The sequence below is a fragment of the Dendronephthya gigantea genome, unplaced genomic scaffold, assembly GCF_004324835.1.
Source record: "Dendronephthya gigantea isolate DGI-Jeju-01 unplaced genomic scaffold, DenGig_1.0 000000F, whole genome shotgun sequence".
Taxonomy (NCBI): Eukaryota; Metazoa; Cnidaria; class Anthozoa; order Malacalcyonacea; family Nephtheidae; genus Dendronephthya; species Dendronephthya gigantea.
Window position 1 is genome coordinate 4,534,954 of NW_021163010.1, and position 15,700 is coordinate 4,550,653.

Below are 15,700 nucleotides of genomic sequence, written 5' to 3' on the forward strand. Positions count from 1 at the left end.
TATATATTCGATATTCCATTTGTGGTTTTTACACAAGAGAGCAGATAATAGTTGGAATGTGAACACTTTATAATAAGCATGAATGTTCATTTCTAAGGTTGGTCATTAGTTGAGGTACACTAGTATGTCACTGAGCCTCATAAAACACTAATTGTTACAGTGGTAAAGCAATAAAGTGGTAGTCAGCCTTTCTGTCAAAGAACCTTTTTATATATAAGCTATTTTAGCAACTAATTTATTATTTTAGTTGCTAATAGACCTTATGCACATATGATGCCTGCAGGGAATTCTGGTTTTAATAGTCACAGTGAAAAATTCAAACTTCAAAATTTCCCACCATGACTACTAGAACCAGAATTCCTTGCAGGTGTCACAACAGCTTGTTACATCATTATGCATAAGGTCTATTGAGTTGTCCAATTTTCAGAAAAACTGTGTTACTCTTTAAATAATGTTGAATGTTGATCAGGCCTAGCTGGATGCAGTGGTTTAACACTTGCAAGTATTTGTCTTGCATAATTTGTGTCATGTAAGCCTGCCTGTCGTAGTGCTTGTTCTACCTTATGACGTGGATCTGCTGTTATCTAAAAACAACAAAATTTATTTTTAGTATATACATAATTTACGAATTCCTGTGCCCACTCTTTATCAGAAAATATCAGGTTTGTCAAAGAGCAAAAAACTGTTATATTATTCACCTGTTTTGTAGTGAATGTATTTATGGCAAACAATGGTTTTTGTAATTCTAGTTCTTCAGGCTCTGCCAAATCATCCTTCTTTATAACATGTGCTCTTGAAGCCTTGTGCAAATAAAATAATGGATCATAAGAATACCAAGAGGAAAAAAACAATGTCTTAAAGTTATCACGTCAACAGTACAAACATGAACTAACCTCAGTTGACTGAAGTACCCGTAGTGGATCAGCTGGTACATTGACACAGACCTTAAAAGAGGACATACATGCTCAAATTTTACATTATGCACCTTGTTCCAGTCTGTTCCAGTGCATTTCCAACCTGTTCTCTCAATTTTTCCAGTTTTCTTTCCCTTTCTTCCTGTTCTTCTAAAACCCTTTGTTGTAGAAGGTGTTTCTCATCCTGACGTTTCTTCAATTCATTCTCACGATAAGCAACTCTTGATAGAATACAATGCAACAATGCTTTTAGGAAGTTAATCACCTTATTGGTGGCTAAACCAATAAGCATTTTGTTCCACTAAGTATTTTAATCTGCTAATCTGGGCAGTTGTCAAGTCCTGAAATGTTTCATGATCATGACAAACAGGAGTGAACAAGTAATACAGAAATGGAGGGACAATAATTAGTGTCCCAGTCTCCTAATCATAATGCAGCTAAATTACTATATATAAGTAATATAACTAAGCTGAAAAATTAATTCTCTTCTTGGTACCTCAAGAACATTACCTTTCTGCATCTTTTACTGCTTGTTCTTTCAACACTCGTTCCATCGCTGCTAATCTTTGTCTCTCTTTTTCTAATTTTTCTGCCTCATCCTCCATTTTTTTCTCTTGATAATTCTTTATCTAACAACACAAGGTAATAAAATTTGGATTAAATCTAACAAAAAAAGCTTTTTCACGTAGTTTAGACGGATATTTCGCCCGAAATCCTGTAAAAATACGCTAAAAATAATATCTCGAAAAGGTCAAAAATAGTTATACTAAGAAAACCTTTTTTGCGTACAACTAGAAAAGTATTCTGACTATAATCCTGCAAAAAATTGAGAAACCTGCTCCAATAAGGATATCTACTTCATTCTTGTTGTCTCATTCATGCATGTCGTCTCATGCATTCTCGTAACAGTTTATTTCATTTGATCAACTCATTTCCTATCGCTGAATTCACGGAGGTTCACGCACAATTCACAATTTTTGGCCTATTACTTTACCAAGCCCAAGGGATTGGTCGAGGACACTGTTGTTCTCTAACTCATGTGTTTTCATTGCATTGATTTTGCTGCGTATCCAAGTTTTCCTAATTCCTCCAGTTTTTTCCATACGAACCATTTATATAATTATAGCAAATGATGTATACCAACAAAAAGGGTCCGAGTTATTTGTATAAGCCGGCGCTATTGCAGGCTCCCCGCGTCTAACGTAACTCTCAAAATCTTCTGGATTATGGATTATTCTTAACCTTGTTGTGTATCATCTCTCTTCTTTTCTTCTCTTTTTCTTCCTCCATTTTACTTCTTTCATATTCTTGCCTTCTCGTTCTCTCATCGATTTCTTGTTGTAGTCGAAATGCCTCAAGTTTTTGTCGTTGAAATGCTGCAACCTAAATTCAAGGATGCTCATAAAACTCCTCCGGGCATTTCAACATAAAAATACGTTGTTTTGCATTCTTTTTCTATATAATATTATATATAACATTCCATACATACCTTTTCGTGTAACTTACTGCACATTTCCACTTGTCGTTTACGACTGTCTTCACGTTTCTTTTCATTTTCGAACTCAACCCAAGCATCAGCGAAGGTGACTTTGATTTTTAACAACAAATCTCGACGGTTGTTCTCCCAGGCAGTGTAGATAGCAGCCTGCTGATTCTGATATGATTTATGTGAAAACCACCATTTCTCGTGCTCAACCTACAATGCAAACATATCGTTACATCTTTGACATGGCGTGGTTAAAACTTTAAACTTCGTCATATCTCGATAATATTGATCAATTAACGAAACCTGCGCAACACGCGCCAGTTTACGTTTTTAACATGGCGGTGGTCAACTTAATAATAAGCATCAATTTTCAGTAAACCGTAAGTTTTGCGATAGTAAAACATTGTCATCTGAAAAATTGTGACTCAGGCCTGATCCAATAAATCACAGTTCCTATGTATGAATCAAATATGTGAATGGTATACCAAGGCTTACAATGTCATGTCGGGTTAAGTGCGGCATTTCTCTCAACATTCGATCTACATATAAACTTCTTCTGTTTGGCATATCAGCAGCATACTGCTCAAGAATATGTTGAAATCGAAGGTGGTTATCTCTTTCCCAGCCTTCATCTTTCATCCTTTAGGAAAAGAACAGAATTTTCGAGTTCACATGCTGTGATTCTACTACATTCAAATTTCCATATTCAAATTGTCACTTACTCTAAAATCTCACTGTACTTCACATTTAAATAATCAAGATGTGTTTTATATCTTTTATCCAGCAACTCGAATTCATTCAAAACCAAAGATTTCAAATCATCATATGGACAAGTTAGGGACAAAGCTTCCTCCGGAATTCCAGGAATGACACGAGGATATTCTTCATCATGAACAGCATGATGTAGTCTTACTAAAGCCAAATCATTCTCTAACTCAGCTTGTTCTTCTTCAAGATGTTCCATGATCTGTCTTTGCTGTAGTTTCACTGATTCCAGTACAGTTGAAACTTCATGTGGATCAGAGTTCCCTAAAAAGGTTGCTTAAATTTAATCTCAAGCATTCCAGTGGCAGTAACCATGCTTCTCTTTTAATAGTATGCAGAACAGCTTGATGTCAAAATTATAAGGTGATCAAAACATTTTGTGATGAAGCATGTAGCCTTTTATTGTATGTCAAACCATTGTATGTAACTGATGTATGATTTGGAATTAACTGTAAATCTGTAATATAAGAGATTTAATATTTACCTTTATATTCTTGCAACCAGGCACTGATATCTTCTTGTAAATCCCACAGAGGCTTTACTGTGTTTTTAGAAAATGTTAAGAAATCTTCATTCATGAAATCCTCATATTCTTCAACTTCAATGAAAAAATCTTTGACAGAACTTTGTTCCCAAGGAAAGCCTGCTCTGACCATATCAAGCTCATAAAGTTTGCTTTTGTACAAACTATTCAACCTTATTAGCTCTTTTTTCCAGCATGTTTTATGCTGTTGCAAAATGTTTAGCTCTTTCTTTTCCTTACTAAGATGATGAATTGATTTTATTTTCTGAAGAGATTGCTGTCCTGCAGCATTTTTCAATTTTGTAATCGCCTTAAGCTTTCCATAGTCTACTTCTTTGTATCTGCCAGTGGTATCTACCATCTGCCAAACGAGATACCAAAGAAGGATCTAGGTAAGAAAATAACAATGCAAATAGTATAGCATGTGAAACGAAACTTTAAAAACCCTGAATGAATTATATAAAAAACACAAAGTATCCACAGCCAAGGATATTTCCTTGTAAAAACAATGTCACTGGAAAAACGACATGTTTTAAAAGAAAATAAGCAGAGCACGAAACGAATATATGAAAATTCGCCCCACAACTAGCCGTCTAGCGCTGCCTCTGCAATAGTACATGTATTAAAAGACAAGTGCTTAATAGTCTTTTGGTCTTTCCTAAAAGCTGACCCACATCCCCCATTGACATACAAAATTCAAACAGCTTAGTGAGCTTACCTGACGCACCAATTGCATTCCTATGAAAATTAACGAACGTTCGAAGGTCTCTGCCACTCATTCAAACACTATGTGGCTTTAAAAGGGCTTTTTCGCCCTAGAATGCCATCCAATTTTCTAAAAACGCTCACATTTCACAAAAATGATACACAAAAACTGTCCGCCATATTGTGTATTGTTGCTAAGTGCACCCCAGTCCCAGAATCGTTCGAGAAAGTTCACGGTCAATATGGCCGCTAGTAGGTCAAAAAGAAGTCAAAAACGTTCGTTTAGTCCGTCATCGGCTCATATTAACACAGCAAAGAAAAAGAAAATTCCATTGGTATGAAAAAATTTTCAAACAGTTTTTTTATTGTCAGTTGCTCTATATAATCAGACTATCAGACTATATATATTATACCATACTATAGTTCTACGTCTCTGGTCTCTATGGTTTTCTCCTCATGCAGGAGTGTGAATTTGAAAGTATCAAATTTATAACTACCACACACTAGTTGTATGTTTTTGACCTGGGAACCTCGCACTCAACACCAATAGTCAATAGACTGAAGGCATTGGCTCACCTCACAACTAGCAGGTGAAGGCTCCCCGGACATATGGCACGGAAGTAACATATGGTATAAAATATATCCATGATTTGGTATGTCCTGGGCAAAACTATGAGTAAAATTAACATATAGTCATAAGTATAAAGTAATGTTCGTAATAATTTCAATTAAATTTTAGGGTGTGGAAGATCTTGATTATCCAACAAACAGCCCATGTTCCTTTACAACAGCAGACAACAGTCTTTACAATGAATTTGGGCATTTTGTTTTCAAAGATTCAAACTTTGAGGTACTTCCCAAATTCTACAAATATTTAGTAATTTTGGAAATTCAATGCCTAAAGTTAGCATTTCCACATATTGTATGTAAAAATCTTGTAAAATGTCAACCAATTCCTAGACCAACCTAGAAGTTTGTGAACTGAGTTAGTATCCTAGTTCTCTGCAAGCTTGTAAGTAAATACAACATTTTTTTATTTTTAAGCATTCTGGTGTTAATTCAACCAAGAAACGATTATGGAAGAATTTGAAACAGATCATTTCCCAGGAACGAACATTGCCTTGGAAACAAGATGACCCAACCTGTAAGTATAAAGCATTTATAAATCTCTATCACAATAAAAAATCTAGCTACATAATTATAACCAAAAAATATTTATAATAATTATAGCATGGTTCAATATTACTTTGAATAAAATGGTTATGAATGTCCATTGATTATTACATTAGATTGAAGAAATTCCTAAATATTTTATATACATGCAAACAATTTTTTTTCAGACAGCTCTATTGAAGCTCCTCCATCCTTTAAACCTGCTAAGAAATATTCAGATCTAACAGGGTTGCCTGTAAGTTGAATTTTCATTGCAAGATTGAAAATGATTCTTCCTGCAGGATTGTGTGCTTCTTCATTTATTGTGTAAAAGAAACCCAGAATCATTGTTTTAATATTCTCAACAGGCAAAGTATAAAGATCCACAAACAAGGATGCTTTACAGTACAAGCGAAGAATTCTCAACAATACGTAGCCTTCCCATGGACATCATCGGTGGATATCTAACGTTGCGAAAAGCTGCACCAACCTGAATATTAGCGTTAGGATTTAGGGAATTGTTTGTATGAATTTGAAGTCGCGAAAGTCATTTGTTTGCATCATGGAATAAACAAATCCAGCTTGCACATTTCCTTTGCACAGAAGTCAAATTTTGAAGGCAACCTCAATCTTTGTACTCCGACTGAAGGAGCACAGGCTGTATATAGACCAGACGCCAGTTGTATCAAGCTCGTTTATATTCGATAATATTCAAGTTAACTAATTTAAGTGAGACGTAAGAATGTTATTTAATTTTGGCTTGTGCACCATTTAAGCTAAACTGGCTTGAGTAAAGGCCCCATGGAGTAAATGTGTAAAAAATATGAATGGCCCCCATTTTTGTACTCTCGTGGCTCATTGGATACGCAGTACACTCGACAACGTGTAACATTCAGTTTTCTCCTATTGATGAATAAAATTTTCATTCTTTTATATCATTCTGACGTTCATTCTCTACGATTCATGCGAATGAAATAATTTTTTTTTGTTATTTTGTGACAAAATCAGAGAAAACTGTCGTATTGATACTGGTCATTCTGTATTAGTAAAATGATGAGTGGATATGATATTGTGCCAGTAAAGTGCTAGACGAAAATCGAAAAAGTATGGCTAATAATTTTGTCAGTTCTATAAGAACCCTAGCACTTTTGAAAATTATATTTTTCAAAGACAGTAACGCTTCGTCTTACTTGACTGAGACTTCGAGAAAAATGAGGTTAATATCGTCGGAGGTAGATAAAGCCAAAAGTTGTACCTACCTCCTGTTTTGTTTTATCTAACAAATCCACGAAAAAATATTAACTCTTATTCCTAAGGCGTCTAAGCCAGCTCAGTTTATTACTTTTAAGCTATTTTAGCTCATATATGTAGTCTCTTCCCTTCAGAACTGTTTGGTAATATATGTCATTTTACGCGTCTTTCTATAAACCTCTCGTGAATCAGCATATATTTGTTCTGTTATTGAAGTATCAATTGAGTATATTATATTAAACAACATTTTGAGATACGTGAATAACGACAGTGATTTTAGTATCAGTAAAATTTTCGTTTGTTTTCCCTAAATTTAATTTAAGAAAATGTAATTTGCCAGTCTCTGAAATAATTTTGATAATGGGTGAAGTGCATTTATACTGAATTGTTATTTTTCTAAAGCAAAAAAAATCTAGTTTTAGTCTAAATTTTAACCGTTGCTATTAAACTACACAATAGTTGCTCATTGGGAGGCTAAAAAAATGTTTTCAGTGTGACTATTCTGAAATTTATCCACTCTGACTACTGTATTCAACGTACGAGAATGCCAAGTAGTGGCAATATATATGACACTACATATATATATTCGGACACTATTAGTATAACCGCTTTTAAACCTTTGTCCGGATATAGGTGCATGCGGACGGTCGACTTTTATAGGCCGCACAATAAACCACGGCAGCTGAAACATAGTCATTCACCTGTATCGCCTAACAAATTGAAATCTGCTTTCCTTCCGTGTTATTGTTGATTAGGAGTTAAAACCAAATTGAAGTGTTTATAACTTAAATAAATATTCTGCGTTAATAGTAGTATGTGAATGCAATTGCTTTTCGCATGCAGGAAATAATCAATACTTATCAATACTAATCAATACTGCATGCGGAGTCGCTAAAAGAGTTCAACCTTCCTCCAGTGGGATTTCAAGTTTTGAAAACCTTCCTCAAAAGGACGTTACGTCACTGACGCAAGTAGCAACCAGCATAAAGAAATATTTGGTTTTTTGGTACATGCATGTGATCAATTAGAGTGTTCAACTTCAAAACTTCCTCACAAACCTCATTGAAAGCAAACCTTCCTCACGGGTGGCACCTGCGTACCCGCAGCTTTTTTGCACCTCTGATTCTGAGTGGACAATTCCGTAGCAATATCTTTTTAATGGCATGTAACTTTTACGATGGCTCGCAATGACATAGATTAATCGACAACACTTTTAACCGTATTGCCTTCATATATTGCCTGTCACAAAGCCGCTTTGTCATCAGTTTACACTGACTCGCTAACTGATCCAGGTTGACGTTGATGACAAATGCTCACGAAGTGCAATTAAAGATGCGTTCGTTTGCCTTGTTGGTGCTAACAATTGCAATTGCTTTCCCGCCATTTCCAGCAATGAATCAAAACGCCTATTTTCATCGTGGTAAAACAAAAGGTAATGAGGTTAATATTCTTTTTCACTTTATGAACTGTTTTAGATATAACCGCGATCAGAAAAAAAGCTTCAATTCTTTTAATCCCTAGCTCGAACAAGTAGTTATAGATGCTTCGTTCATCTGTCAGATGATGAAAATCATGAAATGAACTCTTTTTTGAGTTGTTTCAGTTGACGGTGGCAAGCTTTGGTCCCCAATCAATCCTGCCAATTCAGCCACAAAAAGGCCACAGATTCATTAAGTTTGCGCGATTTAACTTTTTTCGCCAGCTATATCAAAATATAACCTGTTAATAACGACAATATGAAATGATGTGGCTATTGCCCATATGCAAAATGATTATTTCTCCTACGCGGCTAATGTGAAAAATATAGAGAGAAGAAAGAAAATATCAGGTGTAAATATCACAACGCATGACTATATAAAGGAGTATTTTATTCAATTTCCATCAAAATGTACAGAGTAAATAATCTAAACAAGAATTAAGTCTGAAACAAGTCTGACTGATTATCGAAATTGTACTGGATCATTAGAGATTGCCATATACTAGCAGGAAAACGCGGCCACACACAGGGGCGCCGGAATATCGATAATAACGGGGGCAGATATTCATATATTCGTGTTCGCAGATCGTAAAAACAATCGATTTCAAAAAGAGTTAATAATGCAGAACACGAATATATGAATATCTGGCCCCGTTATTATCGATATTCCGGCGCCCCTGGCCACACAAAACACCCACCATGCATATCTTCTAAAAGTTGAGATTGGCCTTGTTTTTTATATCTCACGCAGGTTATCGTCTAAAAGATAACGTTGTGAAACTATTCTCAGCTGAATCTATCGCGAACTGCGGTTTGCTGTGCTTACGTTACGTATGCTGTAAATCAATAAACTATCATGTGAATGATCATAACTGCGAGCTATTAAATGTATCGGCGTTGGACACCGAAAAACCTAACAGTTTGGTGCAAGATCAGAAGTTCATCCACTATGATATTTTTCGAATAAAAGAGGTAAGTGAAATAATTATGCCCATGGAGACCGAGTGAGAAGATGTCTTAAATTTGGGAGCTCTAGAACGTCGGAAAACACCTTTCAGTGACGTTTTAATAACAAAGTGTCCTGCATGCAGTGCATGGAGCCTGGAGAAAAGCTGTACAAGTATCCAAGATATCTTAAACAACGAATGTATTTACTGATTATATTCCTTAAGACTTCCTTAAGACTTCCTCGAGACTTAAGAATTCGATTGGAATTTAAACTTGTGATTTTCTTATTTCATTGAGGTTCCCTCCAATCATTGTTGCTCGTCGTTTTGTCTGAATGGTGAGGTCTGTGACTTCATGACTGGGGCATGTTTAGGATTGTCAAAAGGTAAACCAATATGCATCATAGATATTTTGCGCTTGTAAATTTTCCGCTTAATTTTCTCTGCAATTTAATTTGATCAGTCATCGAGAATCACAATTGAAAAGAAAATTGAACGGAAATTTCCGTTCCATGAAAAATTTTCCGGCCAGTGAGAGTGTGAGACCCTCTATTAGTCCATTTTCGGTTGTTCAGGAAATGTGTGAGGCCATAGTTCATCTGTTTTCGCTTATATACCACATATACCACATGCACCTACCGCTGGCTAAAGCTAAAATAAAAACACCTAAACACCTCTGTCTCCGACAAAGGCAGGAATTTACTTAGTGCAGTTTTGTCGTGCATAAAAGTATGTTGTTCAAATCGGTTTGATTTTAACTGTTTCACACTGATGTGGAAACAATTTGACTATATGGCCTTATAAATGAGAGCTGGAATAGCCGTTTGATTCTATATACAGTCTACTGCTACACTCTGTATATTTATATCTTTGTTAGATGAAGTAAAGGAAACTAACAGCAGCGAGAGTAGCAGTGGCAGTAGCAGTGGGGGTGGCGGTGGCGGTAGCAGTGGCAGTGGCGGTGGCAGTAGCAGTGGCAGTAGCGGTGGCGGTGGCGGTGGCGGTGGCGGTGGCGGTGGCGGTGGCGGTGGCGGTGGCGGTGGCGGTGGCGGTGGCGGTGGCGGTGGCGGTGGCGGTGGCGGTGGCGGTGGCGGTGGCGGTGGCGGTGGCGGTGGTGGCGGTGGCGGTGGCGGTGGCGGTGGCGGTGGCGGTGGCGGTGGCGGTGGCGGTGGCGGTGGCGGTGCGGTGGCGGTGGCGGTGGCGGTGGCGGTGGCGGTGGCGGTGGCGGTGGCGGTGGCGGTGGCGGTGGCGGTGGCGGTGGCGGTGGCGGTGGCGGTGGCGGTGGCGGTGGCGGTGGCGGTGGCGGTGGCGGTGGCGGTGGCGGTGGCGGTGGCGGTGGCGGTGGCGGTGGCGGTGGCGGTGGCGGTGGCGGTGGCGGTGGCGGTGGCGGTGGCGGTGGCGGTGGCGGTGGCGGTGGCGGTGGCGGTGGCGTGGCGGTGGCGGTGGCGGTGGCAGTGGCGGTGGCAGTAGCGGTGGCGGTGGCAGTAGCGGTGGCAGTAGCGGTGGCAATTGATTTAGAGAGTAGTTTTCTGCATTGTGCACGGGGATATACGGTTGTCACTCAGTCCAATTAGAAAGACATAAACTTCTGAAGGTGCTGTGTAACTATGCAATTTTTCTTGCCACTTGCAATGCATTTTCTATAATTTTGAGGGTTGTTAAATTGTAAAAGAGTGTAGCTACGAAAATGTTACTCGTTAGCAGATCGTAAAAATGTTCGTATTTGACAACTTTAGATAATTATAGATGCCTCGAGGGTAGAATGGCATTGAAAATTGCAAGGAAAGTTGTACAGTGTAACGTTAACACTGCCTTAAAGAATTAAGGATGTTATTTTCGGGTAGTGTTTTCAGTACAATTTCAAACAATAAAGAATAGAAAACTATATAACCAGGTTTCACGTTTATTGCTTTTTACGGTGCAACTAAGAATCTCGGAATGTTTTTTTTTTGAAGACCTTTTCATCAACCCCGCTTCCTTATAATAAATGAACGCAGAGAGTTGGACAACATTTGGGTAATATCGGTAATTCAATATGTAATTACAATATTGATTTGGGGTTAGGGGCTCGTTTCATTTAGCACATGCATCCTTCAGTCGTAAGAGTACGTGTGAATTAAGCATCAACCTTTCGTTCTGACGAATATTTCGATACCACTATTGGCTCGTATGCCTATGGCTCAGTCTCCTACACCAGTCTCAACATGTTTAATTTTTATTCAGTGTTCTGGGAATCCAACCCAGAAGCCAAACACTCGCGTTTTTTTCATGTACACTGAATAGGATTTCCCGATTTAGTAAAATGGGCAAGAGATCTCTTCACCATCAACGAACACACGTTTGGCCCTAAGCATAGACACTGTTTTTTAGAGTCAAACGAAAAGGAGGGAAACCGGAGTGCCCGGAGAAAAACCCTCCAAAGGTAACCTGAATTTCAGGTTACCTGACCGGCGGTCCGAATTTGGTATTTTTATTTAGAAATCGTCCGCAATGACAGTTCAGGCTTTTTAATATAGTTGATCGTTTTATGCTCATCCGAGTCACAGGAATTGCATATTGCTATGCTATTCTTGGGCTTCGTTAATTGAATCCTGGTGGTGGTCTAACGTGCGCAGCGCGCATATATCGTCCGTGCTAAAACAGCAAGCCGTTGAAAATTTATCTGATTAAACCGCGCTTTGTCCGACAAGGGCAACAAAAATCATTTCGATTATTCCAATGCTCATTTTATCATCATGCATTTTTTAAAATCTGGCATTTTGGAAAGAAATGCTTCATATTCACGACTTGCATGCTTTTTCATCTCAAACTGATGTAGACAAGAACACTCTTCTACTATTCCTTCTTAAAATATGCACCTCATGCACCGTTTATCTCTTTTTATACGTTCTGGATTACAGTTGACAGAAAATGGAGGAAATAAACGTAATCGGGCTCAACATGCAACTTATATACTCAATATGGCTAGTCAATAATGTCCCTTACCTTTGGTATCATATAATTACCTTCGGTAAACAATGCGCTGAAATTTCACTTGCTTCTTTGTTCCATTCCAAACAGTTGCGTTCTTCTTTATCAATATCTCGACGTTGGGCGTGTAAGGAATTAAACAACATAGTAAGTGTGTCAAAATGCAAAGGCTCTTCTTAACCACTCTTACGGCAAGAGTGTGGTCAGTGTACTATACAATACATTAACCTATACAGTTAAACACTACACCCCAGATATCCCCGATTATACAAGTGTAGTTATCACGTAATGTATACATATTATGTAATATATATTTTATATATATCATGTAATGTATCATGTAATATAGGAGGTATATTTTCCTTTTTATAGAACTTCATCCAGCTAATTAAATCGATTACGTTCATTTCCTTCTTTGCTTGAGATTGACCGGAAAATCGAAATCCGAAAAATTGATACTTATCAACAAGGGAAACGGAAGAGTGCTTGTGTCTAAACATCAGAATTGTATTTTTTTTTTCTTCATTTCAAAGTTCAAAAATTCGAATTGAAATTATCAAAGACTAAAGTATGATTTTTGATGCCACTGACGGACTGACGGACGGTCCTTCAAACGATCGCATAACTGGCTGAACAGAGAACTTATATAATCATATAAGTGCTCTAGTAATTTGATTCGTATTAATCTAAAATTAGGCCAATACGAATTCGTTAATATTTTCTCGTTGCGCGCGCGTCTACCATGCTTATTACATTTTCTTACTTTTATTTCAACATTTTAAAGCCATCATGCATCTTCCGCAGCTGTTAAATCGTTCACACGCAAGTGACAAAACCTAGGAAGGTTTCATCGAGAAACCTCGAAAACGCCCTCATGAGAGCTGTGAGAAATATCCTGTTATCATACATTGTCAAAAACTTGTCACTTGATGTGTGAATATACTATGTTAGACCACCAGGAGGAATCAATGCGAAAATAAAGCATGCATTTACATTAAGCATGCATTACTAATTAGTATACCTATAGTATATACCTCAAAACTAGCTTCCACTTGTACACCCGTCTTGTCTTCCATCGTCTGATCCTGCGACGTTCTTTCAACACCTCATCCTGCGACGACCCTCCATCATCCGATCCTGCGACGACCCTCCATCATCTGATCCTGCGACGATCCTTCATCATCTGATCAGCTACGACGATCCGTCATCATTTTATCCTGCAATGATCTATCATCTGATCCTTTAACGTAGATACAAAAATATGATATCACTAAGTTCCAAGAGGGAAACGACACTTGTGTATAAAGAGAAGCACGCAAAACCCGATCACAGACCTCCAATATCTCCTACGCCATTCGTCCACGGCCTTTGCATTGCGCACGCGAATACAAAATGTCATGCATGTTTTGCAGGAAATAATCATCGTTTTCTTCATGGTTCCGAGAAACTAAAACACTCGACTATCTTCTCCTTTTAGAAATAAAACTTCTCAATTCTCATGCATTTTTATGTTTTAGGCGCTCTTTGAGCGATGTTTTTTTCAATTTTTTGTCCGGACTACGGTCGTTCAGGATGGAGAAAATACAAGTGATGGGGCCCCAGAATCACTTGTGTTTACTCCGCATGCGCCTGACACAACCAGGTTATTACTCATGCAAAAACCACAATTCGAAAAGTTGGAAATTAAGGAGGTAAACAGAGGAGTGTTCAGCATTTCTCAGCCAAAGCCAAATGCATGCATATTTTTACTCATGCATATTTTCACCGAAATCAAATTTTGTATTTGCGTGCATAAATGTCCCAAGGCAGGTCCGACATCTCTCCACTCCGACGATTCTTTCGACGATTCTTTCTTTCTAAAAAAGAAAACCTTGGTAAAACAGACAATTCACAGGCATATAAAAGCTCCGATTTTTTTTGGTTCTGTGGTAAAACTTATCATGGGAGGCAAAATAATCACTACAGCACTTTGGAAGTATAAAACACGCTCCGAACATTGAACTACAAGTCTAGCATAAAATACATACATAAACCAATACGGATAATTATAGGCATTCAATTTAACTTTTGAGTCCGTCTTTTCCTGTACAAAACTAACATGGAGCGTTGACGGACGAGTATTCACATGCTACTGCGATAATCGCGCGTGTACGGAAAACCGCATTGATATACCTGACGAAAACTAGGATAAAGTCCTGAAAAGTTCGATTAAACTATATTTTAGTTTCGGCCACCGTGTACGAACGTGTTACTTCAAGTCACAAATGCAACCTGATATACACGAGTCATGATATATTAATATAACAATAGCTACCTATTATTCGCTGTGTCTGTGAGTAAGCGTTTGTGTTTCGCCTTCCCCATCTTTTTGCGCTGTAGTTCGTTCTGAAGTGAAATAAGGAAGCAAAATCAAAATCAAGTTAACAGCTCACTTGCATATCACATTTTCAATCGAAATATACAAGATATATGGCAGTGAAAATCACTTAAATCAGCAAGAATGCATGCCTACAGTCGTTGATGTCTTCTGCATGGGCTATTCAAATCAACAAAAGATGAATTAATTTGCAAAGCCAAAGATCAAGCCAACAGATTCTTAAAATCAACCATGATAATGTACCTGAGCAAGATTCCTCCAACGTTTCCCACTTTCCCTGAACTTCTTCGAGTGATCCTTTCTTCTTCGAGAGTATCAAGTTTGAATTTCCTCTGGAATTCAACCACCTTTTATTACCTCAAAGAACATTCCAACGGACAAATGCACTTCATGCATTAAAGACACTGAACAGTAAGGCCTGTTTCAAATGTTTTGCTTCTCATGTGCTGAACGCATTAACAACAATAGATAATGAGGCACGGTCTCTATGATGAACTATTGTTTTAAATGCACGAGAAGCACGGTGTTTGAAACGAACAAGGTTTTGCTGTCTCAGGGCTGTGTTTTGCATATTTCTATTGTCCGTTGGAAGTGATAAATAGAATGCTATTCAGCGTAGTTTACAGGGAATTACAGCTCACGAAGTTCTCTCAGCTGAACCAGCTCAACTAATGTTCTCCCATAAATTAGCACTGACTAGTGTGATAAACTTCTAACACTGAAATTGATTAGGCAGGAGAGTTAGTCTTCTTCTTTATATTCTTATTCATGCATGCACGATTGTTAAGGAAATTCCATCCTACCTATGATGCCCACGAAATATATATGAAAAAAAAAACTATTTAATAATAGAGTCATAAGGAGAAAACATAGGGCGAGACCTCACACAGTCACACTATGGTCTGGAACCTTGGTCTGCGCGCTAAATATCCCGACCATTTATTATCGCGTCACACCATTGACCAGTGATACGTTTTCGATGTGCAAACTGCAAATGACCTAAGAAAAGAGACCGCTAATGTGCATGGGCACTGAACGAAATACTCAAGCCTGAATGAAAATTATACTAACTGATACAGTAACATTTTCACGCTATATTTCAATCGTGAATATTTCAGTGTGAATTAGTGTGA

The 15,700-nt window shown here is 37.9% G+C and overlaps 3 protein-coding genes across 3 annotated transcripts; 2 read left to right on the top strand and 1 right to left on the bottom strand.

The window, feature by feature from the left end:
* Window positions 1-3: 3 nt before the first annotated feature.
* On the bottom strand, window positions 4-4,555 carry LOC114519128 (coiled-coil domain-containing protein 148-like). Its single transcript, XM_028539205.1, is given in 12 exon segments — window positions 4-584; window positions 699-800; window positions 894-944; window positions 1,018-1,135; window positions 1,425-1,543; window positions 2,157-2,297; window positions 2,404-2,610; window positions 2,896-3,040; window positions 3,123-3,429; window positions 3,650-4,040; window positions 4,042-4,076; window positions 4,407-4,555. Coding segments are annotated over 12 exon segments (1,824 nt in total). The 5' UTR covers window positions 4,468-4,555; the 3' UTR covers window positions 4-437.
* A 73-nt stretch (window positions 4,556-4,628) lies between these two features.
* LOC114519158 (INO80 complex subunit C-like) lies at window positions 4,629-6,132 on the top strand. Its single transcript, XM_028539237.1, has 5 exons — window positions 4,629-4,728; window positions 5,133-5,243; window positions 5,438-5,537; window positions 5,734-5,801; window positions 5,914-6,132. The coding sequence occupies exons 1-5, from the start codon at window positions 4,636-4,638 to the stop codon at window positions 6,037-6,039; spliced, it is 498 nt and encodes a 165-aa protein (XP_028395038.1). The 5' UTR covers window positions 4,629-4,635; the 3' UTR covers window positions 6,040-6,132.
* Window positions 6,133-9,575: 3,443 nt separating this feature from the next.
* LOC114520001 (glycine-rich protein DOT1-like) lies at window positions 9,576-11,045 on the top strand. Its single transcript, XM_028540199.1, has 3 exons — window positions 9,576-9,606; window positions 10,098-10,400; window positions 10,957-11,045. The coding sequence occupies exons 1-3, from the start codon at window positions 9,576-9,578 to the stop codon at window positions 11,043-11,045; spliced, it is 423 nt and encodes a 140-aa protein (XP_028396000.1).
* The last annotated feature ends 4,655 nt before the right edge of the window (window positions 11,046-15,700 follow it).